General features: G+C 41.6%; 1 protein-coding gene across 5 annotated transcripts in view; it reads right to left on the bottom strand.

Moving 5' to 3' along the window:
* Window positions 1-27,478, bottom strand: part of gramd2b (GRAM domain containing 2B) — a 54,947-nt gene that overhangs the window by 16,088 nt on the left and 11,381 nt on the right. For 3 of the 5 annotated variants that reach the window (XM_033017535.1, XM_033017534.1, XM_033017537.1), the window contains exons 2-8: window positions 18,269-18,397; window positions 14,638-14,716; window positions 9,842-9,911; window positions 8,910-9,013; window positions 8,349-8,444; window positions 8,171-8,242; window positions 6,287-6,367 (exon numbers count right to left, since the gene is read on the bottom strand). In XM_033017535.1, the coding sequence (XP_032873426.1) occupies window positions 6,287-6,367; window positions 8,171-8,242; window positions 8,349-8,444; window positions 8,910-9,013; window positions 9,842-9,911; window positions 14,638-14,716; window positions 18,269-18,397 (631 nt within the window). Of the gene's footprint in view, window positions 1-6,286; window positions 6,368-8,170; window positions 8,243-8,348; window positions 8,445-8,909; window positions 9,014-9,841; window positions 9,912-14,637; window positions 14,717-18,268; window positions 18,398-19,773; window positions 19,937-27,478 lie in introns of those variants that run through there. The other 2 variants (XM_033017536.1, XM_033017533.1) reach the window with 2 other exon arrangements.

Here is a 27,478-nt window from a genome sequence, read left to right as displayed (position 1 = left end):
GTTCACTGTCAAATTAGCAACCAACATCTGGTAATTACCTCATTTATCAGATGCATAGTTTAGAAGCCACCTGCACACAGTGACACCATCTATCCTTGCCAGAATGAGATTGCAGTTTAATGCCCTTTAGATTGACATTTCCAATTTAAATTTGTTGAAATTACCCTTCCTTAGGGGCAGCATGGTTGTGCAGCAGTAGAGTTGCTGCATACTGCGCCATGGACCCGGGTTCGATCCTGACTACAGGTGTTGTCTGTATGTTCTCCCCGTGACCACGTGTGTTTTCTTCGGCTGCTCCGGTTTCCTCCCACACTCCAAGACATACAGGTACGTAGGTTAATTGGCTTCGATTAAAAATTGTCCCTAGTGTGTAGGATAGTGCTAGTGTACGGAGATCGCTGGTCGGCACGGACTGAGTGGGGCGAAGGGCTTGTTTCCCGCTGAATCTCTAAACTAAACTTTAATGGAAGAAGTTGCTTTAACAAGTTTTATTTTCCTAAGGTAGGATTTAAAAAAAAACTTTAAAACATTTCATCCAGTGTGCAAAAACTGGAAAATAACAAGACTGTGCATGTGATTAGATTCTAGAAAGCAGGGGTAAAGGCAGCCGTATACAAGAAATAACACAATTTGGCAACAAGTTGTAAATGAATAACAAATTTGCAACATCTCGTTGTGCTAACCACATGTTACACGTTATCAGAAATGTGCACAAAGTAGCAAAAAAGGAGTAAAGAGAACTACACTGAAGCATAATGATGCAAGTAGCAAGTCAGAAACAAAGGTTTGTCTGAAAGAAGTATAAAGCCAAGTGTTGCATAAATAATTTACACGCACCAATTTACATGGTTTCATCACGGAGCAGAATTTATGTTCAAAGGCAAAACCCTCATGAATTGTAGAAGGGGAAATCCCATGAAAGGAGACTTCTTGTTTTACATAACAGAAAGCAATAGTTGAAAGTTCAGTGAGGAGGTTTGGAAATGATTTAGACTGGAGACTGCAGCTTGTGCCAAACTGATGACATTTAAGCGTTGAGCATTCAAACCATGAACGGAGTCATAGCCTTAAATGTATAAACTTAAAGTACAACCTCCTTTCCATATTTCATTCAAATTCAATTCCCACCGATAAATGTAAATTTGCATCAAAGAGGAATAACTCAAATTGGCAGCATAGGATGTCTGCCTTTGTTGAAATTGTAAAGCCAGTTCTACAAAACTGCATTTTCCCTCGTGCAAGAGATAGAATCCGTAGTACCGCTCAGTTTATTTTCTCCTCTCCAGAAAATCTTCAGCAGCACTCTAAATTTTGAATAAGAGTTTACTACTGTTGAAAGGTTTACTGTACTGTACAAGCTTTGCTGATCAGCTCGGGCTTGACCTCACTTGACAATGGAATAACCATAGCAGGGACTATTTTTGCTGTTTAAAAAATCCAACAGCACTCAGCATTTATACATGCCGTCAATATAATTTGTAAATCTTCAACATGCTCCTAGTGTGATCCGCTGACTTGCTTATCTATACAAGACTGGATATGTATTCTTAGATAGGCACAAAATGCTGGAGTAACTCAGCGGGACAGGGGGCATCTCTGGAGAGAAGGAATAGGTGAAGTTTTGGGTCGAGAACCTTCTTCAGACTGAGAGTCTGGCGAGAGGGAGTCTAGACATATAGAGGGTTAAGGTGTGAAAACAACAAATCAAAGTAGACGATGTTAAGGAAATGAAGCATGGTTTATTGTAAGCTGAGGGGAAGTTGACAAGGAATATATTCTTAGCCCACTCTGTAAAGCTAAGCTGATTCGCATTTATTATTCATTACATTGACAACTGCATCAGTGCTACCTCCTGCACCCATGCAGAACTCACTGACTTTATTAACATTACTACTAATTTCCACCCTGCACTCAAATTCACTTGGACATCTCACTACCGTTTATTGATCTCACCATCTCCATCACAGGAGACAAACTATCAACTGACATCTATACCGACTCCCATAGCTATCTAGACTACACTTCTTCCCACCCTGCGTCCTATAAAGACGCTATCCCCAACCCCCAATTCCTCCGAGTATGCCGCTTCTGCGCCCAAGATGAGGTGTTCCTTACCAGGTCATCGGTGATGTCCTTATTCTTTAGGGAACGGTGGTTCCCCTCTTCCATCATAGATGAGGTCCTCACTAGGGTCTCCTCGATTTCCCACAGCTCAGCTCTTGCTCCCCCTCCCCCCATCCATAACAGGGACATAGTCCCCCTTGTCCTCGCCTTCCAACCCATCAGCCGTCGCATACAGCATATAATCCTCTGTTACATTTTTGCCACCTCCAACCGGATCCGACTACTGGCCACATCTTCCCATCTCCACCCCTTTCCGCTTTCCGCAGAGACCGTTCCCTCCGCAACTCTCTGGTCAACGTGTCACTCCTCACCCAAAACACCCCCTCCCCAGGTACTTTCCCTTGCAACCGCAGGAGATGCAACACCGGTCCCTTTACCTCTCCCCTTGACTCCAGCCAAGGACCCCAACAGTCGTTTCAGGTGAGGCAGAGGTTCACTTGCACCACTTCTAACCTCATTTACTGTATCCGCTGATCCAGGTGTGGACTCCTGTATATTGGCGAGACCAAACGCAGGTTCGGCGATCGTTTTGCTGAACACCTCAGTTCAGTCTGCCTAAACCTACCTGATCTCCTGGTTGCGCAACACTTGAACTCCCCCTCCCATTCCCAATCTGACCTTTGTCCTGGGCCTCCTCCATTGTCAGAGTGAAGCCCAGCACAAATTGGAGGAACAGCACTTCATATTTAGCTTGGGCAGCTTATACCCCAGCAGTATCAACATTGACTTCTCTAACTTCAAGTAGCCCTTGCTTTCCCTCTCTTCATCCCCTCCCCTTCCCAGTTCTCCGACCAGTCTTAATGTCTCCGCCTACATTTAATCTGTTTGCTTTGTTGTTACATTCTCCCAACTACCAATGAACTGTTCTTCATTTTCCTTGATCTCTATTCCCTTTGTCCTGTTTTCACATCATACACTTCCTTATCTATGTACTGCCCACTCCCGACATAAGTTTGAAGATGGGTCTCCATCCAAAACATCGCCCATTCGTTCTCTCCAGAGATGCTGCCTGTCCCGCTGAGTTACTCCAGCATTGTGTGTCATTTTCATTTCTCATTCCCCAGGTAAAGATGCGCCTGCATTAGCTTCCACACACAAATTGGAAGAACTACTTTAATATCTTATCCCAATTGTATCAAATAAAACGGTCCAGCAAAACACCTGTGGATCTAGTTACTTATCTTTAACCAACTTTCTTGTATGGTGTCGCAGGCTTCTGTTTTCCATTACTGCGAGGGTACTACTTAGAATGGACTCAAGAAAGCTAGAATAACCATCAAGGTAAAACATAATTTGCTCTTCAAATTATCTGATAATTTGATTTCACTAAATTCTTTGCCATTCCTATTATTATACTTAAATAATTGACATCTTGCCATGCAGCACATAAAGAAAGAATACAGACATAACAATAATAATGAAATTTAAACATAAAAACATCCCCCCACAATGGTTACCGATATGAGGGAAGGCACAGTGTCCAGTCCCCATCCCTTGTCCACCCATAGTCGGGCCTATTGAGGCCTCCACAGTTGCCTTTAAGGAGGCCCGATGATCCAGGCCGTTCTCGCCGGATGATTGTACGGGCGTCGGGAGAATCCTCTCGGCGGCATGGGAACCCTGGAACGGCCGCTTCCCTCACCGGAGACTGCGGCTTCCGAAGCCAACAAGGCCGCGCCGGTTGGAGCTCCACCACTGGCGATCTCATCGAGAGATCCCAGGCTCCCGATGTTTAAGTTCAGCGCCGCCGCCTGCAGCTGGCCGCTCCAAAGACCCGCAGCTCCGCGATGTTTTTCTCGGCGGTCTTCAGCTCACCGGAGCTCTAGCGCGGCGACCCGGGCAAGGCATCGCCCGCTCCGCTCCACGATAGTGCTCCAGCGCTGTGCCGCCACAGAAGCCGAGGTTCTGGGCGGTCCCCGACAGGAAACACCGCTCCTGGCCCGCTGGTAGGCCGCGAGGACGGGTCGAAACTGCAGCCCGGAGAAAAGCTGCCTCTCCGACCAGGTAGGGACCCTGATAGTTTCCCCCTTCCCCCCCCCCCCACCCCCCACATGAACCAATTAACGGAACTGTCTGTATGCATTTGCAGCTCACAGTGAATTAACTGCTCAGCTCTATTCAGAAATGACTCCATATTCAGACCTTTTTCAATTAATGTAATCTACATAGGAGTACCATTGAAGTAAAAAAATTGAACCAATTGTTTTGGGTCCAGATATTGCCCAAAACACTTAGAATTCAAATAGAAAATCATTGATCTTAATATTCTGATTAGTCGATTTCAAAACAAAAAACGATTTGTTTATGCTACATATCTTTAATCCTTTGATTTTACAGCTACATGTTCACCCTGTAAGAATAGCAAAGAACGTTTAATGGACTAAAATCTGCATCATTGGAAAATCCAATATAATTTTAGCCAGAGGAAAATATTAGCATCTATTGCACTTTGCATTATTTTTTATTGCTTCTACATTGATAAACGGCACATTAGGATAAGGTTAAGTGATTGCAATAACCTTAAAAGGAACTATAAAACACAAGCATTTTTCAGATTTACTTTTTAGAATTGGGTTTGAAGTGATATCTATCTAAATCAGTCTAAATATAAAATCATGAGAGAAATAGATCGGGTAGACGCAAATGGTCCCTTTTGAAAACCAGAGGACATAAGTTTAAGGTGAGGAGAAAAGATTTAATAGGAATCTGAGGGATAACATTTTCACACAAAGTGTAGTGGGTGTATGGAACAAGCTGCTAGAGGAGGTAGTTAAGTGAGGGACTATTGCAACGTTCAACAAACAATTAGACAGATACATGGATTGATCAGGTTTGAAGGGATATGAACCAAATGCAGGCAGATGGGACTAGTGTGGATGGGACAAGTGGTCAGTGTGGGCAGGTCGAGCTGAAGGGCCCATTTCCAATCTGTATGACTCTAAAGTATCTTAAAAAATCCTATAATATGTGAAATTCATTGAGGTGGATCTTAATGAGCACAGATATACAAGATATAACGATAGTAACCAGTCCCTTGAATCAGTCATTCTGCTAAGAACAGAGCTGCCAAGTTTTGTCAGAGCATTTCAGTATTCTAGTACCTGAAAATCAGTATTTTGCTGAGGAAATCAGTATTTTTACGGGTGCCATTTTGCTGATTTTTTTGGGATTTTTTTAATGTGCAGTCATACCCATGTAAGAGTACAAGAATGCATAACTTTGCTACCAATTGACATGTCTTCTACGCACGTTACTTGACAATACTCCCTCCCTCGCTCGCTCTCTCTCTCTCTCTCTCTCTCTCCCTCCCCCTCCCCCTCACCATTCCTCCCTCCCTCTCTCCCTCCCTCCCCCTTTCCCTCCCACCCTCCCTCCTTCCTTTTTTTCTCCCTCCCCTCCCCATCATCTCCCTCTCTCCATCCATCCCTCTCTCCACCCCTCACTCTCTCCCCCTTGATCCCACCCACCATTCTATAAAATCAAGGCCAATCCCAATGTAGCTGCAATCCCGCTGGTAACCTTTCACCACTAGGCTTATCCAGAATTCTACCACTGCCTGAAAAATAAGCAAAGGCTCAACGTCCACTGAGAAAGAGAATACCAAACACTCATTGTTATACGAGAATTTTCCCGAACAGTCTGTGACCCATAACGCTGTGGCCATAGCGCTATATTTAAATCCCATAGCGCTCCAGCCGGTAGCGCTATATTGAGAACCCATAGCGCTGACAGCTCTTCGTTTAAATTCCCACATGTTAAATTGTCAGCGCTCTGTTTAAACCTGGAGCGGGACAGACAGATCAAAGCTTACAAAAATAATCATCCAGATCTTGAAATTTAAAATACCAAAAAATTTAAGCTGCTATGATTTTTAGAGGTACAGTATGACTTTTATATCCTTGCATTTTTTAAGCAGCAAGATCTTAATTCAATTTCACCGGGTTATTACTTTTCCATTGGCGAGTGGTACGTTAATGTAACAGGAGGTCGGGACGATTTAAAAAAAAATCCGTATTTAACAACGCAAAATCATACATCAGTATTCTTATCGCATTTCCATACAAAATACGGAAAATCCATCCTACTTGGCAGCTCTGTAAGATCCTGCTGCAAACTACAAAGTAGAAAAGCTCATTTCGGGACACTGTAATGTTCCACTTACTAGAGACAATGATGTTGGACGTTCAACCCTGAAATTATTTTCAGCAAGGGATGGATTTGGACTGATATCATCAGGTCTATCCTACGAAAAGTTAAACGTACAAATCAAAATTAGAATATTGGATTTGGTACAAACTTTGTTCAAAATGTATAATATATTGACATACAAAATTCTGAGGGTGCCAGATAATGTTAATGCTTCAATTAGCGGAGGTCCTGAACCACGGGACACTGCTTCAGGATAAAGGGTCACCCCTTAAGACTGAGAAGGAGAAGGAGACATTTCTCAGGGGTCTGTGAATATTAGAAATTCTCTGCCCCAGAGATCAGTGTGCGTTTACTCAAGGATATGACAGTGGTTCTTTTCTACTGACGGAAAAGCCATGGTTTGAGGAACAATGGCTTCAAGGGACCTTCAAGGGATCTGGGTTCAATCCCTGCTTCTATTCCTTAGCATAAAAATAAATGTTCTATTGCTATATGCAAAGCTTGTTTATTCAAATCCACAGATGCTGCAATTGCAATGTCTATAATTGTTATCTTTAATGGTTTGTTTTAAGAAACAAAGGGTAAAATGCAATTTATCTGAAATGTGCCATTTTAACCAGCAAGAAATTCAGATAAGGAAAAGCTTGAACCTTAGAACAGGAATAATTATGTAGCTATTAATCCTCATGGAGTTCACATTTCAACAAACCTCCCCAACTCTAATGATGGAAAGTTGTGTTGATGAAATCACATCAGTGCAAAAGCAGCTGTGCCCTTGAAACCAAATGGGAAGAAATGGCTGCTGGGACAATGGTAAGCAGACTTATTTTTGTCTTGACTAAAACTGTTGTTTAGGCATATATTGTATGTTGAAATAGTAATTTTAAATATTTATTAATATTTCATGTGCAAAATACTTTCACGGTCATTAATTTTCAGTGACAACTTTGGCAGCTGGCGAGTCTGGACATGGGGTCTTTACTGGGCATTAAAGCTGTTGTGCCAGCTATTTGTTTGGGGGAGACTCTCCACTATGCTACGTTGCGCAGGCACATGCTAATATACTGGGGACCTGCCTCCCAGCACAAGATGATGCCGGGGACCACAGCTGAAGAAACTGCAAGGATCAAGTGTAGATGACGGATGATTTTGATGCCACTGGAGAAATGTCCCAATGAAGGGTTGGAGATATATTCAAGGCAAGGCTAAATAAATAGCCTTTATTTCTCTCCACTTAAATCAAAGATACGAGTCCAGGTCACAGGATGTGACTTGAAAGTGAAGCCTAGTAGAAATCAAAGTTCCACAGAATTCAAATTAAAAAGCAGTGGATACATATTTGAAATATTGGGATGCAACATAATCCAGCAAGACCACCTGGATACTTGTAAAACAAGATTTCTAAAAAAATAAAATCACTGTATTATAAGTAAAATCCACAATGTCAGCATCTGATTCTTAAGCTAACAATTGTTTTATTGTTTTAATAAGTTGCTTTTCCCCAATACTTGTTTTGTTGGAAAATAAGGAAAAAGGACAAATATCTGACTAATTACTCATTTCCTTTTTCTGATATTAATGTTTGTTCTGAATGTCTTTAGCATGAGTAGTTTTTACAATGTTAGTGTAAAGCTGTCAGTTGCTGCTTCCGTTTTCTCAAGGAATCAAGTTTAGGGACTATTTTAAATGAACAAACAAACAAACAAAAAAAATCAGGGCCAAGGCACTGAGTTTTGATTGGGTCAGGACGGTGATTAGTGGGCATGCGCTGTCACCTTCACCCCATATCCTCTACCAGAATAGTGAAGTAAAGTTTGAGGTTGTGTTTCATTGAAAATGCTCTTTAATCTCCAGTAAACAAATCGTAAAATTATCAGTTTCAATTATCTGAACTCACCTCCAGATGTAAACAAACAGATTTCAGAAGCTTATAGGTTGCATCCCTCGACAATAGTGAAACAAACATAAACTGCAATAAAAAGTTTGAGGCAGCGTTAGATCGAAAATTTACTTGCAAGTCTTATGCGACCAGTTAAACTATTCTGTAGAATGTTGTTTTATAACTGGAGACTCACCTTTTCAAGTTCAGTGGATATGCATAGAGCATTTGGCACCAGCAAGGCAGTTTTGTGTTTCTTAATCTGATTCACAGAGAAGGTGGGTATGGTAATCTGAGATGGAAAAAGCAACGCGGAATTACGATTGTACCGTTTATTATCAGCTATCAAAATTCTGAAATAATTGAAAATTTTGCTGAGTTACATTTAATTTTTTTCTAAGCCACGAGACTTAAGGGATAAATTTTGCAATGCTCATCTCCAACCTATGCTCCCACCTAACAAAGCTTTATACTCAAATTTGGCGATTGAGAATTAATTCCAAAAGGTTGAGGGAAAACTTGAGGTAGTTGTCAAATAGGATGGACATGAAACCCAAATTTTAGTGAAATAGTTAGAATATATGATAATTACTTTTCATATTTAGAAACTGGGATTTAATACCCACTAATTAGTACAGTAACAGTGTGTTAGACGTCTCGCTGAAGATTGTTTCCTTGACATTTCTGATTAAATGTAATTTTAACGGCCAGTTTTAGCAAGGTCTTCCTTTCTCCCCTTAAAAAAAAAGCTTTAAACCTTTATATCTCTTCCAAAGACTTTGGAATTAAAGCAAATCCAGTTTTCAGACACAAACAATTTTCCTTGGTAGAGAATGTCTTTTTGCAAAGCACAAGTAAAACCTAGAAAATAAAATATAGTTTAGTGCAGGGTTTATTCATTAGGCAATTAAACATAATACTCTTGCTTTCCTGGTTCTTAAGCTAACAAAATGTTGTATTGTTCTCAGTTTGTTTTCCTCAACATTTTTTTTTTTGGAAAATAGGGAAAAAGTCCACTGAAGAACAAACATCTAACTAATGTTGCTGAATCAAAGAAACTACTCTGGCTTCAGGCAAGTTAGTGCTCTCAGTTGGGGTAGAACGAGTAAAGAAACACAATTGATTCATCGTGCATGTTTGGGGAGAGGAAGCCAAGCTGTGTGCTCGAGTGATTCCAACTGACCAAGAACAGAAGTGTCAGCAATGAAAGGCAATGATAAACATAGCTGTGCATTTCAAATTAACTGCCACATCAACTACTGTATGTTCACAGTGTTTACTTATGAGAAGATAGGAGATGCTGGCTAATCATGAAAGCATGTGCTATATGCCAAGCTTTACAGAAAAAAGATATATGTGAACATTCTCAATATGATCTCATTTCACCTTGCAGGAGAACAGAGTGGGAAATACATTGTTATTTTGTTGTATATCCTAAACATATAAAATGCATATTAAATTGAACTTCTGCAATTCAGTTCCATCAAGGCCAATTGAATCAAAATGTCAGATGTGCACTTCAACGCACAGGCATTATTACATTACACATTTAAGATATACAGATAATAACCCTCAATCAAATTCATTTAGAATGCAGCACTGTGATTCAAGCCAGTGTTCCATTGATGATAATTGTTAGGCTCATATATAACATCGAGCTCACAAGATGTAGGTAAGTTTACTACTTACTTTGTTTTAACGATTCATCCTTTTCAATATCTTTAAAGATCTTATGATAGGTTGCATTTGTCTTCGAAGGCTGGAGGAAAACCAATGAGATAAAAATAATTAATTCTTATTTAATGTAAATGGTTGGAGAGAAATATGTGAAAGCAAGAGAGGGAGCTCATTAAAATCTGGATGCACCATTTGAGTCAAGAGTCAAAAGTGTTTTATTGTCACATGTCCCAGATAGAACAATGACATTCTTACTTGTTGCAGCACAACAGTACACTGTAAATATGATAAACGAGGGAAAAATGTTCAGTGTGTATATATACATACACATACTCACAAGTACACACACACATATACACATACATAGTAGTAGTAGTAGTAGTAGTAGGCCCCCCTCGGTCATGACTGACCATGGGTGATGCATCCTGGTTGGATGCAAGCCTGGGCGATGTCATATATACATACACATACATACACATATACTCAAAAAACAAACAATAGTAGTGCAATAATAGTCTATTGTTCAGAGCTTATTTGAGGTAGTAATGTTCAATAACCTGATGGCTGTAGGCTGTAGTTCCTGAACCTGGACGTTACAGTTTTCAGGCTCCTATACCTTCTTCCCGATGGCAGTGTGAGATGAGTGTGTGGCCAGGATGGTGTGGGTCTCTGATGATGCTGGCTGCCTGTTTGAGGCAGCGACTCCGATAAATCCCCTCGATGGTGGGGAGGTCAGAGCCGGTGATGGACTGGGCAGTGTTCACAACTTCTTACAGTCTTTTTCGCTACTGGGCATTCAAGTTGCCGAACCAGGCCACAATGCAACCAGTCAATATGCTCTCTACTGTACACCTGTAAAAGTTCAAGAGAATCCTCTCTGACATACCAAATCTCTGTAATCTTCTCAGGAAGTAGAGGCATTGACGTGCTTTATTTATAATTGCATCAGTGTGCTGGGTCCAGGAAAGATCTTCGGAAATATGCATGCCCAGGAATTTGAAGTTTTTGACTCTCTCCACCATGATACAGACAGGATTGTGGGTCCTCATCCTTCCTCTTCCAAAGTTCACAATCAGTTAATTGGTTTTACTGATATTGAGAGCCAGGTTGTTGTGCTGGCACCATTTGGTCAATCGGTCGATCTCACTTCTATACTCTGACTCATCACCATCTGTAATTCGTCCAACAACGGTGGTGTCGTCGGCGAACTTGAAGATGGAGTTCGCACTATGTCCGGCTACAAAGTCATGAGTATAGAGTGAGTAGAGCAGGGGGCTGAGCATGCAGCTTTGGGGTGCTCACGTACTGATTGTTAATGTGGAAGAAGTATTTCTGCCAATTCAAAGAGACTGTGCTCTGTGGATGAGGAAGTCGAGGATCCAATTGCAGAAGGATGCGCAGAGACCCAGTTCCGTGAGCTTGGTAACCAGCTTGGAGGGGATGATAGTTTTGAACGCCGAGCTGTAGTCTATAACAACAGCCTGATGCAAGTGTTTTTATTGTCCAAGTGGTCTAGTGCGGAGTGGAGAGCCGGTGAGATCGCATCCTCCGTTGACCTGTTGTGATGGTAGGCAAACTGTAGGCAAACACAGTCCTCCACACATTTCCTTACGAAGTCTGTAACGACTGTGGCGTATTCATTCAGGTCCATTGCCGAGTTCTTGAACATTGCCCAGTCTACTGACTCCAAGCAGTCCTGTAGTTGTTCCTCTGCCTCCCCAGACCAGCTCTGTGTAGTCCTCACCTCTGGGGGTGCGCTCTTCAATTGCTGCCTGTATGCAGGAAGAAGCAGCACCACTGAATGGTTGGATTTCCTGAAGGGAGAGCAAGGGACAGATCAATAGGCATCCTTGATGGTCATATAGCAGTGGTCAAGGGTGTTTAATCCTCTGGTGCTGCAGGCGACATGTTGGTAGTAGTTTGGGAGTTTTTCAGATTGGCTTTGTTGAAGCCCCCAGGATGATAAAGGTGGTAAAGGCTTCGGGGTACGATGTCTGGCGCTTGTTGACCGGCGTGCAGCTCCTCTCATGTTAGACGGACGTCTGCCTGGGGTGGAATGTAGAGTGCGGTCAGGATGATGGAGGTGAATTCCCTCGGGAGGTAGAAGTGGCGGCACTTCACCACCAGATGTTCCAGGTGCGGAGAGCAGGATTTAGACAGAACTGCCATGTCTGAGCACCACGAAGAGTTGACCACGAGTCAGATGGCCCCACCTCTCCCTTTCCCAGATGCCTGCGTACGGTCCATACGACGGATGGAGAAACCTTCAGGCTGGACGGCTGAGTCTGGGGTGCTGGGGGCGAGCCATGCCTCTGTGAAACAGAACACTAAGCATTCCCTCAGCTCCCTTTGGTAAAGCAGCATTGACCTCAAGTCCTCCACTTTATTTTCCAGTGATTGTACATTGGCTAGTAGGATGGTCGGGAGAGGGGGTCGAAGTCTCCTGCGCTTCAGTCTGACTTGTAGTCCTGCCAACCGGCCACGTTTCTGGACACCATGGAGGCCTCTCTGGAGTTTCCAGGTACAGTACTTACTATTCCTGCGATCCTCCGCCAGGTCGGGAGTTCCCTTGCGATCGGGGATTCCCTTACAGTCGGCAGCGCGGTTGCTGCTGGAAGATCGCAATGCGTTTAAATGCATTACAGCTTGTCAGCTGCATCGCTGCTTTCTGCTGTTTCTTTAATACAGGTAAGCTGAGAACTATTATATTTGATGATTTTCTGCTGTGCTGCTGGAAACATGTCACCAGACAGGCGCCATCTTGGATCCAGGATTTTCATCGTATCTCAGTTATCCATCCATTGAATAACCAAAATGGTTTACAAGAAATGTGTCCTTGGGTATTGTCTGTGATAAATGATTTGCTGAGTAAACAAGTATATTTCATTCACAGACTTGGGGAACAAAAATAGTTGAAATTAATGGGTATTCTTTTATAAATTGTTTATACAGCAACGATTTATTAAATTGCTTTCCATTTAAGTGTAGTGATAGCCTTGACACTCAGAAAGGTTGAAGAGATATCCAACACATTAATATTTTAAGATTATGGCAGTAATTATATTGTGTTTACCTAACAAGACAGTTTATATTGCTTTCTCACTAACTCAAAAGTGAGATGGGGTTTTTTTTGTGTGTGTATGGACCTTGACTTCTTGAAATGTGCTGACAATCTGCTGACAAGTAATGCAGTTCATTGCCCTGTCATTTTGAGTGAAGAAACTTACCAAAAGCAACAACATGCGACTACATTGTTTCCAAAAAAGGTGGCGTAGCGGTAGAGCTACTGCCTTACAATGCCAGAGACCCGGGTTTGATTCTGACTACAGGTGTTTGCTTGTACGGAGTTTGTACATTCTCCTCGTGGGTTTTCGCAGAGATCTTCAGTTTCCTCCCACACTCCAAAGACGCACTGATTTGTATGTTAATTGGCTTGGTGTAAATTGTCCCTGGCGTGTGCAGAACTCGTGTTAGAAACATGGAAAAATAGGTGCAGGAGTAGGCCATTTGGCCCTTCGAGCCAGCACCACCATTCAATATGATCATCACTGATCATCTATAATGAGTACCGCGTTCCTGCTTTTTCGCCATATCCCTTGATTCCTTTGGCCCCAAGAGCTAAATCTAAATTTCTCTTGAAAACATCCAGTGAATCCACTGCCTTCTGTGGCAGAGAATTCCACAGATTCACAACTTTCAGGGTGAAGTTCTTCCTCATCAGAGTCATAAATGGCCTACCCCTTATTCTTAAACTGTGACCCCCTGGTTCTGGATTCCCCCGACATCAGGAACATTTTTTCTGCATCTAGCCTGTCCGATCCTTTAAGAATTTTATATGTTTCTATAAGATCCCCTCTCATCCTTCTAAATTCGAGTGAATACAAGCCCAGTCAACCCATTCTTTCATCATATGTCAGTCCGGCCATCCTGGGAATTAACCTGGTGTACCTCCACTGCACTCCCTCAATACCAATAATGTCCTTCCTCAAATTAAGAGACCAAAATTGCACATAATACTCCAGGTACTCACCAGGGCCTGTACAACTGCAGTGGGATCTCCTTGCTCCTAAACTCAAATCCTCTCCCAATGAAGGCCAACATGCCATTAGCTTTCTTCACTGCCTGCTGTACCTGCATGCTTACTTTCAGTGATTGATGTACAAGCACAGCCAGGTCTCGTTGCACCTCCCTTTTTCCTAATCTGACAACATTCAGATAATAATCTGCCTTCCTGTTCTTGTCTCCAAAGTGGACAACCTCACATTTATCCACATTATACTGCATCTGCCATGCATCTGCCCAGTCATCCAACCTATCCAAGTCACCTAGCATCGCTCTACCTATTGTACTTAAGTTTAGTTTAATTTAGTTTAGAGATACAGAGCACAAACAGGTCCTTCTACCCACCGAGGCCGTGCTGACCAGCGATCCCTGCACATTAACACTATCCTACATATACTAGGGACAATTATACATTTATACCCCAAGCTTATTACATTTTACATTCATACAAACCTGAACGTCTTTGGAGTGTTGGAGGAAACTGAAAACCTTGGAGGAAACCCATGCAGGTCACGGGGAGAACGAACAAACTCTGTACATACAAGCACCTGCAGTCAGGATCGAACCCGGGTCTCTGGCGCTGTAAGGCAGTAGCTCTACCGCTACACCACCATCAAGTTTGACTTGATTGTATTTATGTATGGTATTATCTGACTTGATTAGATAGCATGCAAATCAAAGCTTTTCACTGTACCACGATACATGTGACAATAATAAATAAACTTAAAACAAAGTAAAATACTCACGTTGGAATTTTTCTTCCTTTCAGATTTTGTTTCAAAGTCTGCAGGACTAGATGGAAAAACTGAATCATAAGTCTTTGATCTGAAAACCAAAAAGTTCTCAATTATTTCTAAGCTGATTAGCATTTACGGGAATTTTTATGTGAAATAAATAAACACAGTTGCCTTCTAGTTCTAAACTGGAAATGGCAAGCACCTTGGGAGCGTTATTGTACAGAGGGACCTTGGTTGTAAAGAAGGCATCTGATATTCCTGCCTTTCTAGGCCATGCCATTGATTGTAAAGAGTTGGGATGTTGTGTATTAGCCATATAAAACAAGAGTTTGACCAAACTTAGAATACTGTGACAAGTTCTGGTCACCGCATTTCAGAAATGGAGGGTTTATTATCACGGAATGTAAGGTGTTGACCGGTCTACTTATAAAAGGGTTTATAAAATTATTATGGGCATAGAGAGGATCAATAGAGTATGTTCCCCAGTGCAGAGGAGTGTAGAACTGGAGGGCACAGGGTTAAGGCGAGAGAAATTTTAAAGAGATCTGCGGGGTAGGTATTTCCACACAGAGGGTGGTGATTATTTGGCACGAGTTGTTACATGAAGTAAGAGAGCCAGATACATTACAATGTTTAATAGGCATTTTGAGAGGTACTTAGAAAAGCTGGGGTAGACACAAAATGCTGGAGTAACTCAGCGGGTGAGCCAGCATATATGGAGAGAAGGAATTGGCGATGTTTCGGGTCGTGACCCTTCTTCAGACTGATGTCAGGGGAGGGGGAAAGACAAGGAAAGAATGTAGGCGGAGACGGTACGACTAGTGGGAGAACTGGGAAGGGGAGGGGATGGAGATAGAAAGGAGGGCTACCTGAAGTTAGAGAAGTCAACATTCATATCGTTTGGGTGCAAACTACCCAAGCAAAATATATGAGGTGCTGTTCCTCCAATTTGCGCTGGACTCACTCTGACAATGGAGGAGGCCCAGGACAGAAAGGTCAGATTGGGAATGGGAGGGGGAGTTGAAGTGCTGGGCCACCGGGAGCCAGCTTGGTTAAGACGGAGTTAATGCAGGCAAATGGGCTGAGTGTCGATAGGTATTATGCTTGGCATGGACACGGTGGGCCAAAAAGGTCTAATTGTATTTGATGTACAATTCTTGGATAAACAATAGTTGTTCACTCAGTAATGTATGCAAAGTCTTATTTAACAATGGCATCAGAACAAGCCGACGCCCATGGAACCAAATTTCAGGGCGGCAGAGGTAGTGTTACTTTGGAATAACATCTGTTCCACGCCCCATAGCCTTTGAAACCATGCGGGAGATATACAGAGGAAAATCTAAAACGGACGTTGATGGAATAAATGACAAATAGTGGCTCAGAATTTGCAATTGTAATGATGGTGAAACTGTCAGCATCATATCCTGATTTTGCAAAATATCAACAACTTCTGTGACAGCACAGGCAGTTAATTGCAGAAATTTAGAAGCAGTTGTCAGACATGATACATTTCTCTGCAGATACAACTCTCTGCAGAATTAACGATTTGATGCAATTTTACTATTTACAGATATGTTCACCGTGAAAGCCATTGATCAATACTGCTAGTCTTGGAAAAATTGATAGAGGTTTAGACTCATTTCATTCATTCTGTTTTTTTTAAATAAATGTGATATTTTAGCTTTTCATTATCCCATGCATAAGACCTAGTCTTTATCTCGCCTTTCTGTAAAATGATTAAAAATGCAAATTACAATCAGTACTTTAATTCCGGTTTTAGTCTGTGAACTCTTTAATGTGTGTCAAGCTTTGATGTTTTCACAGAACCCCCATTAATAGTACCAGTCTAAATATACATCAGAGTGGAAACAGTCTCTGCAACGCTGAAATCAGTGGAGTGTATAGTTCTTTTGCTGCGAGACTGCAAAATTCAGTTCTAAATAAACACTCCACTCCCTCTGATCCCAAAATTAAAACAGCAGCCAATTAGTCCTGTCTAATATAGTTTTTGTTTGGGAAAGGAGAATAATTTACTGATAAAATTGTGTTTGTAAATGAACGGCCATCAAATTCACCTGCTGCATTCTGAATAATTGGGAATATTATCTGAACAATGAAATAAGCTTTTTAGTACACAAATCAAATATATTCAAACATCCCTGAAGATTAGTTAGACTGGGGAGGGAAGGAAATGTAGAATAGAATTTAGCGACTGGCTTGATTTACACACAAAGTGGCAGCACATGCATATAGAGTGGAAAAGAAGCACATTGTATGCTTATGGTCGAGGCATTGAGTATAATAAGAGTCATGAAGTCTTAATGCTGGTTTACAGGACTTTGGTTAGGTCTTATTGGGAGTCTTGTGTACAATTCTGGTCACACAATTACAGGAAGAAGGAGTATTTGGAGATGGTACAGAAGAGATTTACCATAATAATACCAGGATTAGAGTGTATTGGCTATAAGGAGAGTGTAGGAAGGAACGGGTGACGTTTCGGGTAAAGACCCTTCTTCAGTTTTTTTTGTCTATCTTTAGCTAGGAGAGGGTGGACATACTTTCATTGTTTTCTCTGGAATGCCCAAGGTTGCAGCGAAACCTAATAGAAGTATATAAATTATGAGAGGCAAAGGATAGACAGTCAGAAGCTTTTCCCTAGGATGCAAATGTCAAAGACTAGAGGTCATAGCCTTAAGGAGAAAAGACAACATTTAAAAGGTGATGTGTGGAGTAAGTTATTTTTAAACATTTAGAGTCTGGAATCCGCTGCTAAGAGTGGTGTTGGAGGCGGATATAATAGTGGTGTTTAACAGGCTTTTAGAGAGGCACAAGGTTGTGCAGGGAATGGAGGGATGTGGAGCATGTGCAAAACAATGAGATTGGTTTATTTTGGCATCATGCTCAGCATTGAAATTGGAGCCCAAAGGGCCTGTTCATATGCGGCTTTATGTTTTATGTTTAACAAGTTAAACTGCAACATAAATGCCTATGGAAATTCATGCTAATATCCTAAATAAAGTAAAAAACAATTCTGCCACCAGCTTCCTGCTTTCAGTACATTATAAAATTTAATGACACAATTTGCTTACTCAGATTTTTTTAATACAATATTGCCAAGTTTTATTCTTTGACATTATTATTCACTGTTGGGTCTCACTTAAATAAAATTAATGTGGTCAAAGTGCCTTATTGACAATCTTTGTCATTCTGATTACTGAACAGAAAAAGGTTTGTGGTGGCAGTGACCACTTCTTATTTGACAGTCATCAAACTGATTGCATATAATTCTGAAGAAGGGTTTCCACCTGAAACATCACCCATTCTTTCTCTCCAGAGATGCTGCCTGTCCTGCTGATTTACTCCAGCATTTTGTGTCTATGTTGCATATAATTCTGTTGGATGGGATAAAACAGAAAACTACCATTCTGATTCTGAAGTTTTATACTGAAAATTGGAGCAAGTTCGTTTTTTGTGTACAGGAAGATGAGTGAGGAGACAAAATGTAGGCTTCAATAAGACGTCTTTTATGGAAGAATATTGCTCAACATGAATAACATTATGGAGAATTAAAACACTGAACACAGTGAAGTGTTCTGCAAACCACATTATTTACCACTAGAAACTGTCAAGCACCATTTACCTGGTCAGACTAGTTTTCCTTTTAGTTTCAAAGATTTCTGCTTCCAGGTTCAAAGATTGTAACTGTTGATTAAGCAACTTGCCACTTTTCTTCGTCTTTTCTTCCACTCCTGCATTTTCTGGCTCTGAACTGCAGACAGATTTATCGTTAGATTACTGATCAGTCAAGTACAAAAGAAACATTCTACAAGAAGAAAAATAAAGACAATCCAGTTCCGTGCAGGTTACCATGGCAATTCTGTTATTGCATTGGTGAATTTTAATAAGGTTCACAAAGCTGGGAGCTTATGGTTCACAACTATCCTGTTATATAATGACATCCATTGATTTCCTGAACAGTGGTGTGCACTATTATAATAAGTTGCGTAACAATATAGCTGCTTCATACGGCCCTCATTTTAATTTCAATCTGTGTGCTCAACATCTGCGAGCTAGCTTTTGGCATGCATCCCAATAAATCTTGCTCCCTCATTTCAGAAGCAGACTTACAAATTGGTTTTATATTGTATGAGACCCATACCAATTGTACAAGCTTTGATACGTGGGTCTTAGCCAGCCAGCTGCAACCTGAATGTCTTCATCCAAAATTCAAACTGGCACATTTTCCAAAAATGTTTGCCAGATAATGATCAAGAATGGCATCCCTTGGTGACTTTCCTTTCCTTACACCAGATGTGCTGAAGACATCTGAGACAACCCAACAGGTTTCCTGGCTGAAATCAGCAAATACAGCACAGGCTGCATTCTACTACTAACTTTTATGTGCAACCATCTGCAGTTAATAGATGTAAAACTACAGAATTTGACCTGGCTCTCATCAGACAAATTGCTTGTCAGCTTTCACACATTGCATGTGAAAGGTGCATTTAATTTGGTTTACCGTGTTCTCTATGGTCAGCAGAAAAAAAAAGTTACTTAAAAATTTGGGGTCTTAAAATCGCCCAAGTTACAACCCACTCCATCATCGGGCAGTCTGATCATAGCTTCAGGCTATAATTTAATTAATATATAACCTGGATAAAAATATAATGATTAATAAATGTTATACAGAATTTTCAGAGATCCATTCAAAAATAACCTAATCAATAATATTTACTGTAAAACTTTAATGACTTTGTAGGCAATATGCACAACTAAATCAGTACAGAAGGTTTTATTGATTTTTACCCAATGCCAAAAGCCAACACAAGAATCCCAAGAGGTCAATCAACCAACATTTGGCACTGATTCAGGCAAGGAAATATTAAAAGGCAGGCAACCTGAAGCTTGGTCAAAGTAAATCTTCCAGGAAGAAGTAATGGTTTAGTGGCACGGAGATGTGAGGAGAGAATTACAGAACTTAGCGCATTAGGAAGCGGAGGGCAAAGGCACCAACCTTACCATGATTACTGGGGAATGCTCAAGAAGTCAAACTTGGAAAATAAATAAGGGAATTAATGGTTTTGGGACTGGTATTATGATGGAAACAAAACATTTGAAAACAAGATATTTGAAAATTAGAAACACCTCATTAAAAGGTAGCATCTCTTATACAAACAAGTAAATGTAGCCATTAGGATCAGATTATGCTTATTTGTCTGCGCAGTGTTGTTAATATCAATGATGTGGTTCATGCTCAGGAGATCAGACTGTTCTCATACCAGCTCTGATACAAACAAACAGGAAGTCTGCATTACTTATAAGTGGAGTGCTCCAGAGTCTAGTAGGCTGCAATGGAAGAATAAGATATGTTATATAGGGACACGGTGTGGAACAGACCCTTCGGCCCAAGATGTTCCATCTATACTAGTCCCATAACCTACTAAACCTGTTCTATCCATGTTTCTGGAGCTTTAATCAAATCTCAGTATAACAGTGCAGAAGATCGCAGGCAAATAGGTCAGAGTGGAAGAGGGACAGGGAATTAACCTAACAGGCAACCGGGGGCTCGGTCTTTTCCGCAGACTGTATGAAGTACTCTGTGAAGCGATCGGCCAACTTGCATTTTGTTTTTCCAATCTGGTGGATGCCACATTGTGAACACCAAATGCAGAATCTTAGTTGAATTGCCCGGCATGCTACAGCCTTCCAGACTCAATATCAAATTCTCCAGCTTTAGGGAGCGCGTACTTTTCGTGTGTTCACTTTTTCTTTTTCGCGTACTCTGGCATGCTGGGCAGATCCAAGGCCTTGCTATTAGCAATACATTACACAACGAAGAACAATTTCGTATGAACTGCTTCACCCACATTTACTTTGACACATTTGCTCTCACCCTGTCAGAGATATTCCCACTTGTTCGATCTATTCTTCCCTCTTCTTCTCTGCTACTGAATACTAACTTGATTACTCTCCGGCCCAAGTCTGACGTAGGGTCATGGACCTGAAACTTTAATGGTTTCACTTTCCACAGATATCGCCTGCTATGGCGAGTGTTACCGGCATTTTCTCTTTTTGGATAAGATCCAATTTTAGCGGAATATTTTAAAGAAGCATTTGCAAATAAAAAGAGCTAAGATTTTGCCACAAAAATTTGAACCAGCACACTAGCCACCATTATAACACAAATATTTACCATTTTCTCAGTGTCTCTGGTTTTAATTCTTACATACCAAACTGCACAAGTTTAAATTTCTGCCACCTCAGTCCACTCATTCAACCAGTTCAAAATTCATTACAGACCTTTAGCTTTAGGTCATTACAGACCTGAAGAAGGGTCTCGACCCGAAAAGTCACCCATTTTCTCAGTGTCTGAGATGCTGCCTGTCCTGATGAGTTATCCAGCATTTTGTGTCTAGCTTCAGCTTTCTCCTCATAGTTCATTTTGCCACCGTTTTATTTCAACATGAATTTGGATGAGAAAAGGGTGTAGCGTTTCCAACTCATTAATATAGAATGACTAGCTCAGGGACCAGTACTGTTCCCTGCAGCACCTCACAACCAGCAGACTGCCAAGTTGAAAATGACCCCATTTATTCCATCCTTTAATTAATTATCTCTCCGTGCTGTTTTCTTTAATACCACGAGCCCCTACTATATAAAACAACCTTTGCGTAGCACCTCATCGAATATATCCTTTTAAAATCCCTTCTTTCACAGGTTTCTCTTTCCTCGTGACAGCTTCAAAAAGAACTTGTCAAACAATATCTTTCTCCTGAAAAAACCACATTGACTCACTAATTATCCAGTACGTTACCAAATAGGATTCTGACCTGAAACAATGTGTATCTTTTTCCTTTCACAGATGATGCTGAGTCCCCCAGCAGTCTGTTTTTTCTGCTCAAGATTACAGCATCTGCAGTCTCTTGTGTCTGAGTTGCCACAATAGACGTTGGAGTGACCAATCTATTGTTTGCTATTTTGCTTAAAAGGGAGGAGAGAGAATGTATCATGTTGTTACCTCCCAATCTGTTGGCACATTCCCAGAATCTCAGGAATGTTTAAAGTTCATCACTAATACATTTGCTATAGTAGCAGCCAGGCATGTGCCGTGAGTAATTACTCAGGGTAGTCAGTCAGTCGGCTTTAAAAAAAAATTAAACCGCGCATGCGCAGATTGTTCTCTCCTTTATTCTGAATTACTGAATGGGTGGGGGGGGGTTGAAGGGTGAAGGGTGATGGCAGGTGGAGAGATGGTGGGAAAAACAGGAGTACAGGGAAAAGTTGAATCGGGTGTCATCTTATTGGATGACAACACTTGTTCAAGGGACCAATTGGGGGAAGAGTTCCTTTCACAGCGTGTGGAGAGTCTGTGCCAGGGGTAAAGTTGCGGGAAGGGCAGGAGCGTTGAGAAGGAGGGGGTTGGGGATAATGCCAGTAACTCACTCACTCACCGCTGCTGCGGCGCTCCGGGCGCGGAGCCACCACATTGTAGCCAGGGATAGAAGCAGCTCGGGTAGCTGCGAGCGGCCGCCGGGACCCAACAGCAGAACTGGCCGCCATTACAGCGCCTTCTGCCAGCCCGCTCACCTCTGGCAGTGTTCTCCGTCTGAACACCTCTCACCTGCCACTGGCCGACTTCGCTCATGTCAGCCGCTTCCCGCAAATCCTTAAATTCCCACAGCCGAGGAACCTCAATCGCGCCGTCATATTTAAGGATTTGCAGGAAGCGGTTGGCGTGAGTGAGGCTGGCAAGCGGCAGGAGAGAGGTTTTTAGACGGAGAGTTGCCAGAGGTGAGCGGGGACCGGCAGAAGGCGCTGAGGTGGCGGCCGGTTCCGCTGTCCGGCCCGGTGGCCGCTTACAGCCACCCGAGCTGCTTCTCCCCCCCCCCCCCCCCCCCCGGTCCTCAATGCAGTGGCTCCGTGCAAGGAGCGTCGCAAGTGGCATGATCCCGACCCCCTCCTTCACAACTTTCGTGCCCTCCCCACAACTTTATCCCGGGCCAGACTCCCCAAACGCTGTGAAAGGAGTTCTCCCCCCACCCCGGGAAATACGGTATTTAAAAACATAAAGCACCAAGAAATGTACTTCCCACATTATCATACACGAACTCCATTCTTCTCTCTTTGTTTCCTAAGATACACTTAAAATAATGGCAATCCATATTTGAAAACCCCGCCAAGAAACTAGCGCTGCGCATGCGCAGTAGGCTGCTGCGCCTGCGCAGTGCTGCAAAGGCAGAATTTCAGCTGTCTTCAGCCCCGCTTGAAATTGACGGCTTGAAGCAGTGCTGACGGCACGTGGGCTGCACAGACCTTCAAGGGTTACAAGTGCTGCGGATGAAAGGCACGGAGAATTATGCTTACCTAAGTGATCGATCTCTTAGATTGGCATAATTCTCCCATGCCTTTACTATTTATATTTAGTAATTACCAGGTTATAATTTTAGTCAGGGTAAGCAGTGCCCACCTTGCCTACCCTGATGGCACGTGCCTGGTAGCAGCTAACCCTTTGGGAATGTTGCAACACAGGGTATCAGGACCATTGGATGTGTTTGTTTCACTGATGTTCAATCTTTTATGACTTTACTTACTTTTAAAGTTCCTCAGTCATTGATTTTCTTCTATCCTCTATTTCTGCACCATGGACATTTTTCACGGTGAAGACAAAACAAAATGTTTAATATCCCAGCTAATTATTTACTCATATCTTTTCATTGGCTTTACGATTCCTAGATTTGTTTTTGTTGCTCTGTTCAGTTTAACAAAGTAAATTTAGCAAGAAATAATATAAATTTTTAACTAAGAGCTTCTGCAAATAACGCCCCTTCTTCAATTTTTTTTTGTAGTATGCTATTTTATAAGGTCAGCATTGTTTGTATAAAGCCACTTACACTGAAATTTTAAATGTGTTTTATAAAAATGTAGGACAGGTAGTTCTGCTATAACACAGTTGTGAACCCAAGAAACATTGTGTTATAGAATATCATTCAGAAGACAATTATGTCAATAGAGATTAGGGGCTAGAGTTTCAGACATAATAACAAAGTTATATTTCTCATCAAACTTTCAAATGTAAAGGTCTTATTAATAGCAATAAAGTTAAAAATACTGAAGTCTATGTGATACATTGTTTAATAATTGCACGTATCAATTATCAATTTTAATGGCCATCTGCGGTTAAGGAGCAGCTGTGTTCTTAAACGACAGTGGTGTCTGATTTCTGCCTCTACTGTTTAAATCCAAGGCAGCTATTTTTCTGCTTATAAATGTCTATAGTTAACTTAGGTAGATTATCTAATTCCTGATCAAAATCGCATTAAACCCAATTCAGCCCAATACAAGTGGTGTTCCACGATTCATCACCAGCCTTATATCCAATGTGTATGTAAATAAGCATTAGAACAGAACTACGGATATATTTTAATGCATACCTAAATTATGTGCACAGTAAATAAAGCTTATATGCCTGGAAATGCAAGCTTTTAGACCACAAAATTCTATTTCCAAAAGGTTTATCAGTATTCCTTGGAAGAGGTTATAAAGTCATGGAACAGAAGAGCTATATGGTGTTTCAAAACAAAAGATGGAGGCTTTAATAATGAGGTGCCAGCATCAATGCTAGTCACACATACAGGTTAACCAGCAGCAATGCACGTATGATGAATGAACTGAATGGGGCAAATCAGGAGACAGGCCGTAGGATTGGGAGGACTTCAGATTTATAGAGGTTGAAGTGAGTGAGAACAGTTGAATTTCTCAATGCACATGTGAGGATTTCAGTAGGTGGTCTGTCTGTTGCATGATCCACAATTGTCATTTCTGAAACTATTTTTCAGATTTCTATTCTTTGTATGCACAAGTGTTTTCTATTTCACTCCTGAAAGGTTTGGCTCTTATTTAAGATTAAGCCTCTTGCCTGCTAAACTTGCCCTACTAGTTTAAAAAAAATCTATATCCCATGAAAACTTCATTCAAATCGCTGCCTATTTTTTACATTACAAGAAGCCAGGGTTTGTATAAAATCCTCATGTATTTTAATCCTTGGGACCCAATACTAAACTAGTAAATGTACACTACACTCTCTATAAGGGTTTCCTTCATGCAGTGTGTTGTTCTAAACTGTTGAAACCACAGCAAGCATCAACTCGGGACACCTTTGTATAGCTATTGTACAACTTTGTCAAGAGTCAAGAGTGTTATATTGTCATATGTCCCAGATAGAACAATGAAATTCTTACTTGTTGCTGCACAACAGAATATGTAAACATAGTACACTGTGAGCAATATGATAAATGAGAGGGAAAAAAGTTCAGTGTGTATATATACACACATACTCACAATGTATTTATATGCTCCTATCTCTCCCAATCCCACACTTTTATTCCAGTCCTCCAAATGAAAGTCAGCATCCAATAGCTTTTGTGCTTCTCCATAACATTATTAATGATCATCTAGTCTGGATTATTTCCTCAGGATCGTCGACAGTTCTTGGGGAGACTGATAGAAGTGTATAAAATTATGAGAGGCAAAGATAAGATGGACAGACAGAACCTTTATCCCAGGATGAACAAATCAACTACTGGAGGGTATAGCTTCAAGGTGAGAGGGGAAACGTTTATAGAAAATGTGCAGGGAAAGTTTATTTTTCACAGGGACGTGGAGAGTGCATTGAGTATAAGAGGTAGGAGGTCATGTTGCAACTTATAGGACGTTGGTGGGGCTACATTTGGATAACTGGATGCAGTTCTGGTCGCTCCCTTACAGGATGTAGAGGATTAGGCGAGGGTGTAGAAGTTCACCAGAATTATGCCTGGATTATAGGGTGTTTGCTTATAAGGAGCGTTTGGACAGGTATGGACCATTTTCTCTCAATTGTCAAAAGCTGTGGGGAGACCTGATAGAAATATATGACATTATGAGAGACATAGTTATGGTAGACAGACACAACCTTGTTCCCATGGTGGAAATGTTGAAGACTAGAGGGCATAGTTTTATGGTGAGTGAGGCAAACTTTAAAGAAGATGGGGGTTTTTAAAAACTTTTTTTCCCCCACACAGAGTGGTGGGTGCCTCGAACTGGAATGGTGGTGGAGGCAGATATGATTGTGGTATTCAGAGACTTTTAGATAGGCCCACGTATATACAGGGGTTGGAGGGTTATGGATCATGTGCAAGCAACGATTAATTTAACTTGGCATGATGCTCGGTGTGGACATTGCTGGCCTAAGGGCCTGTTCTTGTGCTGTGCTAGTCTATGTTCCAATAAATAAGCTACTAAGTTACAAAAGGTTGAGGGAACAGCACATGGGCAAGAGCAGGCTTGACAAGTTTTACTGTGAACGATCGTACTGTTTGCCATAAGCTGATCACAGTGTTCTGGAGCATGGGGGGCGGGGAAAGGGCAGATTTTCCTCAGAGGTATAACAAAAAAGATAAACTCTTGTGAACATGACAGTTGACAGACAAGCCTTCCGCAGCCGAATGAACGACATGTACAAGACCATGGCTTTCACCGAATGAAAGACTTGCAAAACACTCATATCAAAACTAAATATCAGAAAGATCTTAAGGTCAGCAGCTAAAGCAAGGAAGAAGAACTACAGATGTAAACAGATCAGTGGCTGCAAAAACAAAATTATTTTCATGATCAATGCAAATTCCAAAATTACATTTTAAAGCTTGCAAGAGCAGCTCGAGGTTTACAGACAAAGGGTGTCACTTTACTTTATTACTTGAAAATACTATTTTTCCTTCTAACAGTAAGCTTTTTAACAGACACAAATCTAATGGCTGATTTTTCTTGATAAGGTCTATACATTCTTTCGTACATGAGCCTATGTTTTCCAGATGAGCCAAGGACTAACTAGAAATTATGGTCACATTTAACAGGAAGGAATTTCAGCAGACGTCCGAACCCTCTTCATTTGTTGCCTACACAGACAGAAAATACCCAACAGGTGACCCTTGTTCTGCTCCCAAGTGGGTCATGGTGGTCTTAACATCAGCAAGAGAAAGCTGGTTGTTGACCCGGCAGTAGGGATGAAGGGCAGTGGGAGTGAACACTCCACCTCATCAGAGTGCACTTTTAGAGAGATAGTTTACAGTTTCAAGTTTCTTGACATCCATATCAACGGTAACCTAACCTGGTCCCTTCACACTGATGCCATGATCAAGCAAGCATATCATCATATTTAATTTCCGCCACAACAGGTCCACGGCTGATGCCATCTCCCTAGTCCTACACTCATCTCTGGAACACCTGCATTAGAAGGAATCCAATGTCAGTCTAATATTCATCGACAATAGCTCTGCTTTCACTCCCATTATCCCAACCAAGCTCATCTCCAAAGTCGTGATACTTGGAGTCAGCACTGCCCTCTGTAACTGGATGTTCGACTTCCTGAGCAAGACTACAATCAGCAAAGATAGGTGACAAATCATACATTAATTCACAACACTGGTGCCCCGCAAGGATTCATTTTCAGCCCTTTACTGTGCTCCTTATACACTCACGACTGTGCAGCCAAATACCAATCCAACTCAATTGACGAATTCACAGACGTCACCTCTGTAGTAGACCGGATATCGAATAGTGATGAGATGGAGTACAGGAAGGAGATTGAGAATCTTGTAACTTGGTGCCAAGGCAACAACCTCTCCCTCAATGTCAGAAGACAAAATAGATTGAGATTAACCTCAGGAAGGGAAGCAGTACACACACTCCAGTATACATCTTTGGTGTTGAAATAGAGATGGTTGTAAGCTTCAAGTTTCTGGGAGTAAATATCACCAGTAATTTGCCGTGTGCCAGCCACATCGAAGCTACGGCCAAGAAGCACACCAATGCCTGA

Source organism: Amblyraja radiata, chromosome 3 (genome assembly GCF_010909765.2).
Source record: "Amblyraja radiata isolate CabotCenter1 chromosome 3, sAmbRad1.1.pri, whole genome shotgun sequence".
Classification (NCBI taxonomy): Eukaryota; Metazoa; Chordata; class Chondrichthyes; order Rajiformes; family Rajidae; genus Amblyraja; species Amblyraja radiata.
This window is presented reverse-complemented; position numbering and strand designations above follow the sequence as displayed.